Source organism: Rattus norvegicus, chromosome 2 (genome assembly GCF_036323735.1).
Source record: "Rattus norvegicus strain BN/NHsdMcwi chromosome 2, GRCr8, whole genome shotgun sequence".
Taxonomy (NCBI): domain Eukaryota; kingdom Metazoa; phylum Chordata; class Mammalia; order Rodentia; family Muridae; genus Rattus; species Rattus norvegicus.
In genome coordinates, this window is record NC_086020.1 from 60,142,211 (window position 1) to 60,159,019 (window position 16,809).

The 16,809-nt window shown below is 39.0% G+C and overlaps 1 protein-coding gene across 2 annotated transcripts in view; it reads left to right on the plus strand.

Annotated features, from left to right (window-relative positions):
* The window catches only part of Capsl (calcyphosine-like), a 30,531-nt gene extending 20,049 nt beyond the window's left edge, over positions 1 to 10,482 (plus strand). Inside the window, exon 5 of one of the 2 annotated variants that reach the window (NM_001106417.1) lies at positions 2,661 to 2,944. In NM_001106417.1, coding sequence (NP_001099887.1) covers positions 2,661 to 2,762 — 102 coding nt within the window. In that variant the 3' untranslated portion in view covers positions 2,763 to 2,944. Of the gene's footprint in view, positions 1 to 2,660; positions 2,945 to 9,723 lie in introns of those variants that run through there. The other variant, XM_008760763.4, reaches the window with a different exon arrangement.
* Positions 10,483 to 16,809: the final 6,327 nt, after the last annotated feature.

Below are 16,809 nucleotides of genomic sequence, written 5' to 3' on the forward strand. Positions count from 1 at the left end.
ACAGGTAGCTATATTCTTATGATGTAGATTACGGTAAACAAATGCTTGATTTTAAATGGGACCAAGATGCCTTTCGGGATGTTCGGCTCCTTTTACTCTTGCACCAAGGAGCATCTTTCGCCTTCACACTTGGCTGTGTGAAAAGAGGCTGTCGGCAAAGGGAATCCCAGAGAGCAGAATTTACCCTGACTCACTCTGTAGTCAGTTTTGAGATTAGCTTGCACATCTAAGTTCCAGTGAACTTCAAGGCAAAAGCAGCTCCATCTTCATTGGTCATTACCTTCAAGAATAAAAATGTTCTATACCGGGAGAGCTGGAGTAAGATGCACAAGCTGCCTGTTGAACCATTTGGAGGCAGTTTTTAATCTTAGATGACCCAAGATATGGGAAAGGGAGTTCCTCAGCCTCAGCAGCAGAAGTAGCAGCAACAAGAAGAGCAGGACCTTTGAACCTTTGGGCCATACCAGAAAAGATAATTGGGACAGTGACTAGGAAGAGGTAGTGCTTATGATAAGAAGCAGCAAGCCTCCTCCCTCTGCAGGGAATTTCCCCCTCCCTTTCCCATAAAACCTGATGACTTGTCTTATTCTCAGTGGGTGTGAGGTAAGAAAAGGAAGTTCCCTTCCTGTTGACATTTTGCAGGCAGACGTGGAGAAGTCGCTGAAGTAGTGTCTTGTAGGTTGAGGAATTGTGACGGCAGACACAAGAAGAGTCCCAGCTTCTGTTGGGCAGCCAAATGTCTCCGACAGAAGTAACAGAACAGTGTGTTTCCTCTACTACTGCTGTCTTTGATCTGCAAGATGTCAGAGAAAAATAGCCAACTGCCATTTCCCCTAATAGCTCAGCTCTACATGAGTCCCTGTTGTCTCTGGTTCCTTCTGCAGGTGGTTCCTCTTTGTCACAGGGGAAATGTCACTGCCCTTGTCTCTACCAAGTCCAAGTAGCCATTTGTGATTCAACTGATTTAACATCCCCATTTCATCCCCTTCTGACATTTACCTTAATCAGCCATGCTGATCTCTCAAATTCTCAAAAGGTTATTGAGGGTTTTTTTTTTTTGTCCTTCGGTAGTTACAATGGTTGATATTGCTTGAATATCATAAGCCTGGTAATGCTGAATATTAGTTGTTCATTATCATTGGCGGTGTGTGCGTTAAAAATGGAGATTACTGGCTGTACTGAGGAACCACAGAACCCGACATTTAGGAAGATGTACCCTAAGTGTTTGCATATTTAATGTATGCCCCATTGGTGCTCACACACACCCATATTTGAGATTCTTGCATCTAAATCATTTTAAAAAGCTTATTTTTATTACTAAGCAATATATATGTATATATATATACAGCCTTATTTAATATAACAATAAATCTGAACAATATTTATTGGACACTTGTCAACTGGCTATTGTGCTAAGGCTTCACAGATATTTAATAGACATAATAAATATGTTCATCAAAGTGATTTAAACTTTTGTGGGTTCTGGGAATTGAACCCAGGTGTTCTGAAAGAACAGCCAGTCCTCTCAGTGCTGAGTCATCTCTCTGGCCCTCAAACTTTTATAGTTTTAATAACATCCAAAAAAATAAGATATTGTAGATAAAGAAACCACCCTATGACAAACACTTTCACATAGACAATAAGTCCCACATGTATGCTATTTATTTGTATTTACAGACTCATGACCACAGATCCACTATTCACTGAATTCAGGGTCATTTTCCCTAAAGTCTTTCACTGGTCTTGAGGGAAGAGGTTTGGAGAAGATTACAGATCTGGTTAGCCTATTGCTTTTTGTTTTGTTTTGTTGAATTTTTCTGCTGGTCAGTGAGCCCCAGCAGTACATGAAAGAGATGCTAATGGTTCCAAAGATTAGTGGGACAGATCAAGCTGTTACAGACTAGAAACAATTCTTCAGTTATTTATCAAGTTCCTTTCTTGTGATGATTTTATCTTTTGGCCTAGAAGTTGCCAACTCCTACTAACTTATGAGACTTCCCCATCCCCCGCCCCAATAGTCCTATGAATCCTGACATGGATAAACACATCCGCCAATATTCCAGGCAGCAGTCAGTCCTATGCAGCGCACAGTGGAGAAGCTGGGGAGGGCTGGGAGGAGAGCAGCAGAAGGTAATGCTTTTGTTTACTCTCAGTCTTGAATGGAGAATTCACACTTGAGAAACACAAGCAAACAGCATATGCTTTACTAGAAATCGCTTTCTTTTGTAGGACAAAGCATTTGTTGAAAGGTGAGAGACATCACTTATCCTGACATTAGACGTGGCCTGCTTCTGACATGTGCCAGAAGGATAGTACTAACTGCAGCCGAAGGACATATATTTCTTATTCTGAGTCTAGTCTCTTGTGTCTGAACTAACAAGCCCCAGTTCTTAAAGAAAAGATCTCACCCCATGACTCTCTCTCCACTTAAGATGACTTGGATATTTTCAGGTATCGCCTCTCCTCCTGCCCTGAGTCATTCTCACCATAACCTTTAACTTGGTTTCATCTTTACTTTTCTTTTAGGTTTGTTCCTCAGCTGTAACCACACAGGAATAAAGCCTTAGTGGATTGCCCTTTCTCTTCGCAGGGATTGAAGGGAGGCCTCCATTAAAACAAGAAGCAAAGTGTTCTTTCTCTTTCTGACTTTCCCACTACAGGTGACCCCTGAGGAATTCATGAACTACTATGCAGGTGTAAGTGCATCCATTGATACAGATGTGTACTTCATCATCATGATGACGACTGCCTGGAAGCTCTAAATACCTGTCCCTGGAGACCAGGCCATGTATGCAGTCACGTGACTCTAAGTGATTAAACTCTACCCCCTAACTCAGAACGATAATTTTTTTTCACTGTTCATTGCACAGGCTCTTCTCTGCCAACACACTGTATTTTCTAGGGCTGACAAAAGGACAGAAATAAAGTCACTAAGTAACTATGGGCTTGCTTCCTTTGAAACTGTTTCCTTAGCTCTAAAATACGAATTATTAAATTTGCATCTCCGAACTTCCAAACGCTGTGGCTGATTCACACCGGTGCTTAACCAACTTTGGCTTGTCTACCTTGGTCACAAATGAAATCTTGAATATTCGAATTATGATCTCATGTTTGCCCAAAGTAGTATATTTTCACCTTTAAGCCAGGTATGAGAATACCTTTACCTGTATAGTTGTAAACTCTTAATGGTTTTAGTCTCAATTTGGGGAATTTGAAAGAAATAATATACTAGATTTATAATTTCTCTAAGTGAATCTGTAGTTTCACTCCTTGGAGTCTGTGGAAGCCCTGTTTTGACAAACAGATTGAACATGACCATTGGATTCTGTTGTTTTTTTAGAAGATGGATGTGAGAGTGGAGGCCATTTCTTTGAATACTAGACCCATGGCTGTTCAGTACTTCTCTGTTGGAGTTCTGAGTCTGGCCTGGACTCTACCACTTTATGTGGAAGAGCTTCACTGTGGTAACTAGCAAACTTTCATGCAGTGTTTAACTCTTGTCTGTTGTCAGCCAACACTGCTGACAATTCTATCCACCCAAAGAGCATGGGTGTGGTGCAGACTAAAATCAAAGAACATTCCAAAGCAGAGTTTCCATCTTGACACCTCATGACTCCAGTCTTCCTTCTCAGCCCTGCTTGTTTATCATTGACATGAGCGCCTCAAGCCATGAAAAGATAAAGGATACAGGAAGCCCCAGAAATGAGAGAAACAGAGCCTCGAGCTACATACAGTTCCTATTCTAGGTGATTTGTGCTTACAGACACAGACAACACAGTGAGCAGCCTCTGGTTGTAGTGCTGCGAGAAATTCTACCTGCTTTGGTTGCTTGGAAGTCTCTTGTACAGACCCCTTTCTGTCTGCCCTAGGCATTGGCTTAGGAACATGTATTTGGTGTCTTCAAGATCTTATGACTTTAAGAAGCTCCATAGAGTGGGTCTCAAATCACTTAGTTTTAACTTTTACCCTACCCCATTACTTACTTATTCTTACACACTTCTCTAAGTTGATATTAGGTATGATATCAATTTAGAACCTTGGAAACAGTGTTCTAAGATGAGAATTATAGCAGTTCTTTTTATTTTTTCTTTTCTTTATTTTTTCCAGAGCTGAGGACCAAACCCAGGGCCTTGCGCTTACTAGGCAAGTGCTCTACCACTGAGCTAAATCCCCAACCCCCTATATCAGTTCTTTATTAGTGTATCTTGCTTTGTTTCTTGTTAGGAAAGCTCAACTTATTTATCTTAATACCGGCTGGAAAACAGGCCTTTATCTTGAGATTGGGCATGAATGTCTTCATGTCATGGGAAGCCAGCCTCTTCCCTCCCCCCACACCATTAATTATATGAGCCATATTTTCTATTGAATTTCCTAACTAGTCCTTTTAGAGAATGGCAGGGAACCAATAGCAAATGTAACAAGAAAATGTTTATAAGTCATATAGGAAGCACAGCTGTGCAGGAAGATATCATTTTTAAAGCATGCATCCTGCACACTGTGGCTCAGGAGAAGTCTCTGTGTCCTAGGCATGGTGGATATTAGGCCTCCTGCTCTAGATAGATTTTTGTCTTTGATTCTGGGTATGAATCATGTCTTGCTTAATGGGGACTACCGAGTGAGCATGTGATTCTGAGCAGAACTGGGTTGCAGGCATCAGCTCTTTCTCTTCCAGTGATGCTTTGCTTCCTGTCTTACGGGGGTTCAGGGCACAGTGATCTGGTCTCAGATAACCCTTGTCTCACTGTGCACATTCCGTTGCCTCTCTTCAGGGGTTTAGGTTCTGGACTCAGGAACAAGATTCCACCAAGGCCCTCTCTCACCTTAGAGAAACAAGATCTCATAAGAACCTAATGTCCAAGGAACACTGCACCCCTACTTCTGACCTCATCTATGATTTCTTACATGCACAGTCAAGGATGACTTACTAATTCACTCCTAGTAGCTGCGGAAGGAAGAGAGAGGGGCCATTTAAAGATATTTTCTAGCAACTTAATAAACTCGGTTCTCATTTATTTAACTTGTAGATTTTAAACAGAATTCCACCTGTAAAATGAGAAGTAGCCACTTGGGTCAGAAGGCAGAATGCAACACAAACCCCTGAACGTGTTTCTAGGGAAGACTTTTCTACTGGACGTGGACCTAATACAGGAAAGAGAGAGGGTGGAACTAGCAACATTTTAATGAAATAAAACTAACATATGTAGACAATTCCAAGTTACAATCTTCTGATCAAGTGAATGCAACTAATACTGAACCTGGAGGTGTCTTTCAGAACATAGACTTGCGTAAGAATGGGAAGAGACTTAGTTCCTATGAAGAGCTAGATTCCAGTGTGAGTGCAAGCGAGAAACAAGGTATGTTGAATTCTATATAGCCTGGAGCAGAGTTCCTCCTGCCAGTCTGAAGGACTATTCTCATCCCTCTCTTGCTCTTGGTAGAATTTTTCCACCCCTGCATGGCAGTTCATTGGCTTTGTGTGGTTTATACGCATGGACATAGTTACAGATCAAACTCTAACACCACATTGCAGGCAGACGTGGTAGCCCTCCATGTCACCTGGCAACTGACTCAGCAAGTACCATGACTTGCAGGTGACAATGTCTTCATAATAATTATTCACTGAACTTCATGCTGTTCTCAGGAGTGGGTGTGGAGCAGTGAATTCGATGCTACCAGTGGCTTATAAACCAAATTGTAATCCATCAGTTAATAGACCAGAGATGGCAGGGAAGGAGTAGCATCTAGCACTGAAGTTCCCCTCTCCAACCTCACACAGCCTTTCAGGAACACAGCTGGAGCCCATCATTTGTGAGGGAATTCCAAATCCTCACAGTCTGCCCAGGCAGTGCAATCATGTTGCAATGCATATCCTTTTGTCCTGGACAACGTAGATTGTCTCATTGGACCATGAGAGTACAAGCAGGAAGTGACCCCACCTTCATGAGTCTACCTACAATCAGTTTATTATGTTGACATTTAATCAAGGAAATAGTTAGCTGATATGTGGCTACTCTTCTACTCCTACTTGATAAAATTGCATTAGCATCCTGTGACTCAACATATATTCTATAATTATGCAAATCTATTTTGAGTACAGAATACAAAATATATAACTTCCAACTTTTCAAATTGGCCAACAAGCTTATTTTCTTGGAAATTATTATTATTTTAATTAAAGAAATCTATTGGATGAAGCAGGAAAGTTTAGTCATAGAAATGCTTTTGACTCAAAGGGAAAACGAAGATTTTTGAGGGGCTTTTAAGAGCTTCTGGAATACAACAGCAAGGTTTTAGATCTTAGAAATGCTGTGTCTCAAAGTACCAACAAAAGCTCCAAACATCTGCTGTAGAATAGATTCGTTTGACAGGCCATTTTGTCAGCATGGTTTGACTCCTCCAAGTTGCTTAGATGAAAACTGTGCTAGCTAAGTTCTTATGTTCTAACAACAGCAGCAACAACAACAACAACACAAAGCCCTCACCAAGTTAATGCCTCAAATTGTTTCTTCTAAAATAGATGACGGGTAGAATCTGTTGAAAGCTATATAAGCGAATGATTGATGGGGCTTCTGAGAACACAGTTGTGAGAAGACATTCTCTCTGGCGTCTGGGTTGATGCGGTGAGAGGCTGTGGTGAAGCAGCCCTTCCTCTCTGAGAATAGAGCGGCTCTCTTGTTTAATTCTCACACCTGCTTTGCCAAAGCCAGTTTTTTCTTCCCCTCAGAAAAATGTAATGGAAGTAAAACTCACTGCGAATATAAACCACCCACTGGCAGCCGAGTTTCTGATATGGATCTCACATGTAGCAGTAAGGTAAAGTACACCACAGGAAAACCCCCTCAAAATGTCATCTTAAAAAAAATCACTTGTATTGGATTCCTCTCCTGACTCTTCATAACAGAATTTACTGACCTTAACACTTGGCACTCAGACAGTGGTATTGATCTCATAGCTTCTTTCTCTAGTGCTCAAAGATGCCAGTGACTGGTATCTTAGAAACGCTCAGGCTGTGTGCAGAACTCATGGCAATCAGCAGTCTGAGGGAGGCTCAGGACAGAGAGGGAGCCTGACACTGAGAGAAAATGATGGATGGAAGAGTGGCTTGTTCCTTCCAGGGCTCTCTTGGGTCTCGGTTCTTCTACACTGGTGGGGCAAAGTACATCACAAATATGGGATATTATCTAATGGTGAGCACTGCCTTACTAAGCCCAGGACATAACCTTCATTTCCAAGGGAACAGAGAAATAAAGTACCATTCCAGAAGTTTCATACTTACTCATGTCTCAAATGTCATTTAGCAAGATCATTCAAAGTACATTTACTTAAGGTTGTTGTTGAAGCTGCAAAGGGCAGGCAGTAAATCATTGTGAATTTGAGCTTAACTAATCAGTTATTTAGAAAGTGTTTGAGTAGAAATTCACTTTTATTTAATCTAAACTAAAACGAGAAACAAATGTTAAGTAAATCAGTAATACAATAACACCTAGAAGGATTATGTCTTCCTACATCCATATGTTTATGGGATATATCTATTTTTATGTAAATACAGTCAGTATACTAGTAGTGAAAATGTCCCATACACCTCTAGAAACAGTCCTAGGTCAATCGTGAGTTTGTCATTTTATAACCAAACTGTCACTCAAGCTATTTTCTCTAGAGAGAGATGTTCTCATACGGAAATATTATCTTGACAGCAGTTAAGTAGAAATCGAATAAACACGGCTTCAAAACAGCATTCTGCTTGGTAAATAAGAATTTTGATGGTATTTATGCAATACATGTTAAATGTCTTATTTAAAATAAGGTGTGCTTCTAGTGGTAAGCTCTGTGTGTATGAATGTATCTACTTGGAAGGATGAAAACAGCTGGGACATCACCTCTAGTAACCGGAAGTTGAGATTTCTGTGAGCTACCAGTTAGACATCAATCAAAAACATCATTTGATACCTTCTCAGAGATTTGCCTTTAACAAGTTCTGACTTAGCAGATTTTGTCTTTTTTTTTTTAAATTAAAGGTCAGAAACAGCAACTGTTTCAATAAACAAGAACATCTAACCGTGGCATTAAAGTTTAAACCAATTCCCAAAGTATGTTTTCTCTCGTTAGCTAACATGTTACTTGCTTCCTTAGGCTCCCTGGCTGTGCTTTTGTTTTTTGATAAAAAGGTAACACTTTATTGTAATACAGAATACTTAACCATAACGAATTCTATAGAGGTTAACAGGAATGTATATTGTTTGGGACTGGGCAAGTGTCTATTTTTGTGCTGATTTTAATCTAGCTGTGTGGTGTTTTTATTGATGATCTTTTTACAGTAAAGTGATTGTGCTTCAGGGCCATTTATAAATATTATTGGTATGATGTTTCTGTTACAGGTGATAACATTTTACTTTGAAAATATTAGTATTCTTAAAATGCATGACGTAATTACTCGTAAAATTACCATTTTGACAGCCAAGGATAAGATATTAAGACACAACTTACTATTATTATTCCTTTCTATTCTTCCCACAGGGTCAGACTATGTTCACCTAGGAGGCTTACCAACTTCACCTCATTCTCAGCCTTGAGTTGTGCTTCTAGGTCCAAGAAGGATAGAATAACTCTATTACCAGTACAAGGAGTTGGAGAGGCCAAGAAAGAGGGAAGAAGAGAGAGAAGGGAGGGATGGATGGATGGAGGGAGGCAAGCTAGGTGCTGGTTACTGTTCTTTCTTCTCAGTATAGTCACCTAGCATAGAAAGCCAAGGTTGATCTAATCATCAAAACACACTTCTTGGCCAGACTGATACGTTGGTTCCTGTGCCTACAACATGACAATTGTTGTCACCCGTTGGGTAGTATGCATCCTGTTTTTAGAGTGCCCCCTTATGAATCCTGTAAGATGCCCCTCTGTCTAGTTCTATTTCTACATGTGTTTGGCCTAGACTCTTCTGCAAAGCTTTTATTGTCTGCTCATTTATGCTGTAAAATCTTTATCCTAAGGCTTAATCATTGCCTTTTATCCATAGAGCATTTATTCCAGGACTTACCCTAAATAACAAAATTCTTAAACGTTCAAGTCCTTTATATGAAACAACATCATGTTTTTGCTCTATAAGCAGCCTCTTGTACATGTATAGTATAGACACAATTTTACTTACTTTAAATTATTCCAATGAAAGTTGATCAAATCCATGAGTATAGAACCTGTGAGCACAGAGAGGTGACTGTATTAATCATGGTCACAAGTGGGCAGTATGTATTCTAGGACAGGATTGCCTCATAAAACTTGCTGTAGTGACAGAACTGTTCTCATCTGTGTTTTCCAGTATACCATTGCTGGCTATATGTAGCCGATGAGCAGAGGGAGTACGGTCAGTGGCCCAAGTAGTGTGATTTTTCATTAGACTTCATTTTGATTAGTGTAAATTCAAATACCCATATGTGGTCAATGGCTAACTTATTGGGTGATGTGAAAGAGAGCTAGCAATCAATAGTGATGGCCTGAGGAAGGAGTTTATACAACTGAATGCCGATGAGTCTTTGGCTGCCCACTGTAAATATCCCAATTCAGAAACTGGTTTCAGAAAGGAAATACAGGGCAAATTCTTGCTGACTTAGGCAATGCTGCTTGATTATCTGTTGCAAACCACAGATATAGTTAGCATGTTGGGAGAAATGAAGTATGTGACTCACATATTTTGACACTGTTTCTTCCACCTTTACCTTCTTCCTTCTTCAGGTCTCCGAAGAAGATTTTGTGAATTATTATGCAGGCGTCAGTGCTTCAATTGACACAGACGCTTATTTCGTTTTAATGATGATGAATTCTTGGAGATTATGAATTTTGTTTAACATCCTCTTGGAGGAAATTGAGAGCTCTCAGAAAGCAGACTATGGTCATGAGGAGTCTGATACTATGGATTTTAATAAAATGCAAACTAACTCTAGACAAAGGACTTCAGGCAACTAAGGACTGCTAAGAGAACTAGTCTTTCCAGCAAGGAGAGTTCTGATCGGTTATCTAATGAAATCATATATCTTTAACAACAAAACTGGGCTTTGCATTAATGTATTTGTAGATCTATTTATTATCTACCTATATGTCATCTATGTTTCTATCTCATCTATATCTATCATTTCTCTACCATTTGTCTATTACAATAATAAAGAAGAGTGCAAGTTTTAGAGGAGTTAGAGTGAGGTGATATGGGAGAGGTTGAAGGGAGAAAAGAAAAGGGGAAAATGATATATTTTACCATAAATATATTTTAAAAGATAAAATTAAAATGTTTTTAAAAGTCTGGTGTTTTAATTCCAATAGATCTTGTGTAATCTTAATAAGAACTCGAATGTACTCATTTCCACAAATGCTGGAGAATGAAAGGAAGGAAGAAACAAACTACAGGAGTCATGAACTGAGATTAGGAAGTGGTTTCTGTATAAAAGTCACTTGTATTGGATATTTCTGTTGTAGAGACAAATATAGATGTCCCTCACACTTCTGTGTTGTTCCTTGTCTTGACTGATAGATATAACATCTCGCTGTAAAATTTCACAAACTTACTTACTCTACTAAAAAACATCACATTTTATTCTTAAAAGCATGTTTTTCTTCAAATTTAAGTGCAGAGTTTTAAACTCAGCAAACTCCCATGCCATCAAGTACAAGAGATATAAATATATGAGAAATGGCAGGTGTGTTGGGGTAATACTTCAGGTTGGAGATTGGACTTTCACGAATGAGATCACTCGCCAGCTTGGCAAGTGGATGATGGAGTGACCGCTACAACTGGATGCATTTTGGAACTTTGTGTTAACTACGAAGATGGGTTTCATACCACCTAGAGAAATTTTCAAGTGCTTTTTCTTCTTCTTCTTTTAAGGTTTTATGTAAAGAACTGTATTTACATTATTTCTATACCTTCTTCACCTCCTTTAAGTTCTCCCATGTGCTCTCCATTCTCTGTCAAATTTACGATCTCTTCGTCAATTCTGACGGTTATATGCATACACACATACAGACACACTACCTTCTGAGTCCATTTCATTTAGTGTTGCTTATATGTACATGTGTTTAGAGATGATGACTAGGGTTGTCCCTGAAGTAAAGGATTCCCCTTCTCTCAGCAGCTAATGTTTACTGTAGTTCTTAATCTAGGGGCAGGGCTCTGTAAAATTTCTCTCATTCACATTGGTTTATCTTGTGGTCATTACTCAAAACATACTGTTGAGTTTGCATAAGTGTATCTAAATGACTTCCAGTTACCCCAGAAAATATGTACTATGAGTGTGGAGGTTGAGTTCCTGTTCAGTGAATTGTTTCTTTATTAACAGAGCTAGCTGAAAGTTGAATGCTCACATCTGAGGGCCCTTTGTAGCAGAGAACTGAAGGGAATGAGTGGGAGAAGACACAGAAAGATGCACTCATGCCTCACTGAACACTTGACGACCTGGGAATGTTGTCAGCATGCTGTTTCTGATTCAGAAGTTTGGGGTGGCTGCTAAGCTTTGCACAGTGAACACGGTTCACTGTGATGCTGATGTCTCTGGTCTTCAGAGAAGCCTTTGGGTAGAGAAGGGTAGATTCTAACTGGTGTGTCATTTGGTGTTTGGTCAATGATTTTCCTACCTTCACTTGTTCATCATACTTTGTAAACTTGGACTGCTGCATCACCCGTCTTTCCCTAGTCTTTAAAGACCATGAAAACAATGGCACATAGGCATGGGTAGGAGAGAAGCAAACTTCCCACTGGAGAAAATGTTGAAATTCAGGCCTTGACAGTGTAGTCTCCTAGCTCATACCAGTTGTTGCTAAAAGTAGAGCTCTGGCCACTGAGCAACTATGGCAAATACAATCCTCCTGTTTCCTGGTTGAATCAAAATAATCACAAAGACACATCGAGCTCATGTCAATCCTACAGAATGAGAGTAAAGGCCATCACCTACCATTTTGGTTAAAGTAAGCAAGCTTTATTTTCTGTCTGACAGCCTGTCCTAAGGGGGTTTGAGACAATAGCAGTGAAAAAACCAGACAGGTTTGATGTAACTTGAAATACTAGAAGACTAGGGGTTTTCTAAGGATTTTTCTTTTTAGTTACAAAATAATTTGGCTGCTCATTTCAAAATTATTTGGCAGAACATCTGATAATGGTGGACGTCAGGCTATGGAAAATGGGTCAAGATGTAAAATAACACCCCCATCAAAAAACAGGAGTTACTTTATTTTTGACCTGTAAGAAAATACCATCTGACCTTAAGAGGGAGTCAGGCTGGTGCATCCATCACTATGATATTTTATATAATACTAATATGAACTCCAATGCCTTGCTCTGCTCAGCCTGTTGCAATAACATAAATGGATTTGGTTGTATTTTATGTTTCACCAGCAAAACAAACTTGTTTCTCACAGACCAGGACCCAGAAGACAAAATCAGGATACAGGAAGATTGAATCTGGTGAATCCAACTTTAAGGATGTGAGAAACAGCAGCTTACTCTCATGTCTAATAAATACAGAGAAATATAGTTCTAATAGCAGAACATCTTTCCATTGAGTGGTGATTTAATGGAAACAGAGCAAATGTGGTTTTCTGGACAAAAAAGCTGCCTCTCTCTTAAAAACTGTGGTCCTCACTGCCTTTCTCTTGATCATGAAAACATGCTTTGTGGTCTCAATTCTCTGTGGAGTATCTTGTATAGATCTCAGGATGAAGAAGAACAGAACTGAGATCCTCCTATTCTTAGCAATTTTAGCAAATATAAAACCATCTTATCTAACCATGCAAGGTAATGAATTTCCATGAAGCAAATCCTATCACTAGGGCCTATTAGTATCATTCCAACACTTGAATTTATGCTACAGCTCAGTAGCAACTCTTCATCTTCCTCCATGGAATGCAGGGAGTTATTTTTCATTTATCTAATTAGGTTTTATTTCTGAAGGGAATTGAAATTATAATATATACTTTAAACTGGTTCTTTATTAATGTTGGCAAATGAGAAAAATTTTATTCTAGAGGCAAATCCATCACCAGAGTACTAATTACAGTCATAAGAGAGTTTTAGTCATTTGGATCAGAACAAGGGATTTGAATATTAAAACATGAGAGAATTAAGCTGCTGTCTGCTTGTAGCTTGCCAATGAAATCACAACACTCACACCATAAGACTGTAAATGATATTCACTGACCTTTCTCTTAGGATACCTAACCATAAAAGGGAAACTTCAGTTTCATTATTAATATAAATGGTTGTGAACTTGCTCTGGATATAGACAACTTGTCTACCCAGTGATGCTTAGTTTCTTTAGGGAAATTGGCCTTTGTACTGGGCCAGATTCCATTTTTCAGTGTCTTGATTTTGTCTTCCAACTTCCAGAATGTGAGGAAAAAATTGATTACCAGCAAGCAAGTCCATTACATGATGGTCACCAGGCTAAGAATAATAAAGCATCTTAGTCATTAGTTTTATTTAAATTATCACAGCTAATCTCGGGGTTTCTTTGTGATTATTTTCATGTTGTTGGAGTATACATTAATGTTTCTCCACTGAGCGAATCACAGAGTTCAGCCCTTCATGTACCATCATATCAGAGGGAAGGAGGAGTAACAAATATTATAATCTCAAAAATAAAAAAAATTGAAAAGTGAATACATTTAACCTGGAGATAATTAATTAGAACAACTAATTCATATAATTTAATAAATCAGGAGGGGGCATGTGCTTAGGAATAGAGTGAACACTTTAAGAGTTGAAACTTTGAAACCACTAGAAATAAAAGTAGAAAAATTCAAGATACAGAGAAAGCCAGAGACTTCTGAGTACGGTTTCAATATTAGAAGACATACAGTAAGAATATGTGAGATTGAAATTCCAAGGTTTTGCCTGGCAAAGGAAGCAGTTGAGCGAGGAGACATACTGAAGAACGGAGAAAAATTTGATGAATGTTCATGTGAAAAGAGATTGATACATAAAATGTAAATAAAAATAAATTAAAAGAACAAATAATCCACCAATAAATGGGCAAATGAATTAACCAGAAAGTCCTCAAGTGAAGCAAAACTGTCAATGAAAACATGAAATCCTTAGCAATAAAGGAAGTTGGAATTCTGTCTCATTATAGGAAAATGATTATCGTCGAGAAGGTAAACTAGGGCCAGGAGAGAGGGCTCAGCATGATAGAGCACTTGCTGCTCTTGCAGAGGATCTGCACCGGATTCTAAGAATCCATGCAGCAGCTTATAATTGTCTGTAACTATACCTCTAGGGTATTCATTATCCTCTTCTGACCTCAGCAGGCACCAGGCATACAAACAGTACACACACACACACACACACACACACACACACACACACACACACACACACACAGATGAGTACTACATATAAATACACAAATCATTTTTTTAAAAGAAGACAAACAATGATGATTATGTGGTGAAGAAACCCATATTAACCATTGATGGGACTTCAAATCAACTTTTCATTGTTATGGAAATCAGTATAATTGTTCCTCAGAAGATGGAAAATAAAACTATCATATGACTCTGCTATATCATGTTTTGCTATTTACATAAAGAACTCAAATCATCACCTAATAGATTTATCTACACATTGGTGATTTACTTTAGCATTATTCACAATAGACAGCAAGGAACCAACCTAAATACTTACCAATAGATGAGTAGATAAACAAAATATGATATATGTTTGTGCTATTTATATGTACATACATCACGCATACATATCATACATCACACATACATATGTACATACATACAGGGAAAAGTATTCTTCAGACATCAAAAAATATAGAATTATATCATTTTTAGGTAACTAGCTGGAATTGAAAATGCCATGTTAAGCAGAGCAAATCAGACTCAGACAAATGTCACATTTTTCTCTAATAACAGAATCTGTATTTATAAAGAAAGATGCCTGCCACTCTCCTAAATCAGTATTATTTCTGATTACTTATCCTTACACCCACAGAAAAATATAGATCCTATTCTTCATCAAAGAAGCTTCTTTGCATGGCAGATGGACGACAATAGAAATACACAAATAGTCAAAATGCAGAGAAGCCCAACTGATAGAAAAGCTGCAACCAAACTCTTATGACCAAGGTTCATAGAACAGCAGAACAGAGGGGCCAGAAACACTGCAAAAGTCAGAAAACTGGGATATGTGCTGAGAGCATGTCTTTTATGTATGACAGAGGAGCAGCATTTATGAAATCTCAACCATGTAGTTACCTAAACAAGCCTTACACAATGTGTGCTAGTTTGTATGCTAGCATTCATGGAGTAAATATTAGAAGGTCTACCCCTAGATAAAGAGCTACAGGCAACTAACAACAGCTAAAAAAGGGAGAATTGGTCTTCAGGAACTCGAAACACTTTCAGATAATATGAGAATGTCATAAGAAATCAGGCTGGATTGTAGAAATAACACGTACTAGTAATATAGTCATTTTTTTGACACAAATAAAACCTACTTTCCTCATCTAAGTAGAGGATGATAGTGAATATACTACAGAATGAGGGTCAACAGGTAGCACACATGAATCTGTTCCCTTATAACTGCATCTAACAACTGTGTGAGCTCTGCACTAGTGCTTCCTAGTATTTCATGTCACTTCTTAGAGTCAACTGTTAGTTCGTGTCCCTTCTCATTTTGTACTCCCAGTTTATCCTAAATATTATTACAGATCATGAAGCACTCTCCTGCCTACACTCTCACACCATTCTACTCACTACCCCCCACAACAGTTTTTAAGCCTAAAGTTCATACACATCATTAACAGTTGTATCTACCTCACTGGTAAGTTCCGTCACCTCAGCTGACAGTTAAGTTATCCACAGTGTACTCTAACTTCTGTTTTCAGAGGTATCTTCTATGGCATATTATCATTTCCCATGCTTCAGCTGTATGTGTATGGGTGGAGAATCTGCTTAGTGCTTTGGTATTTGTCATGGATGCAGGACAAATAGCTTCTAAAACCCTTGTAGTTGCTAATGATGGGCATTTATTAAGTGATCATATGTTGAGTTGGACTGAGCACCTTCCTAGATTAAAGAATTGGCTTGCTAGTAGAGAATTCAATCATCTGTGTAGAAATTTTGGACTTTCACCATCCTAGCCTCTAAGGACAAGAGGGGCATTAGAGTTGAATTTTTTAATTGGGATATTTTTTATTTACATTTTAAATGTTATTCCCTTTCCTGGTTTCCCATCCATAAGCTCCCCCATGCCCCTCCCCGTCCCTCTTCTTCTATAAGGGTGTTCCCCCTCCCCAACTACCCCTTCTTCCTATCTCCCCACCCTGACATTCCTCTACACTGAGGGGTCCAGCCTTGGCAGGACCAAGGGTTTCGCCTCCCATTGTTGCCCAACAAGGCCATCCTCTGCTACATATGCAGCTGGAGCCATGGGTCTATCCATGTGTAGTCTTTGGTTGGTGGTTTAGTCCCTGGGAGCTTTGGTTGGTTGGTATTGTTGTTCTTATGGGGTTGCAAGCCCCTTCAGCTTCTTCAATCCTTTCTCTAACTCCTCTAATGGGGATCCTGTTCTCAGTTCAATGGTTTGTGTCTGTATTGGTCATGCTTTGGCCGAGCCTCTCAGGAGACAGCTATATCAGGTTCCTGTCAGCATGCACTTCTTGGCTTCATCAATATTGTCTAGTTTTGGTGGCTGTAAGTTTCCTTCAGTCTCTGCTCCAAACTTTGTCTCTATATCCCCTCCTATGAATATTTTTCCCCTTTTAAGAAGGACTGAAGCATTCACACTTTGGTTGTTCTTCTTAAGCTTCATGTGACCTGTGGATT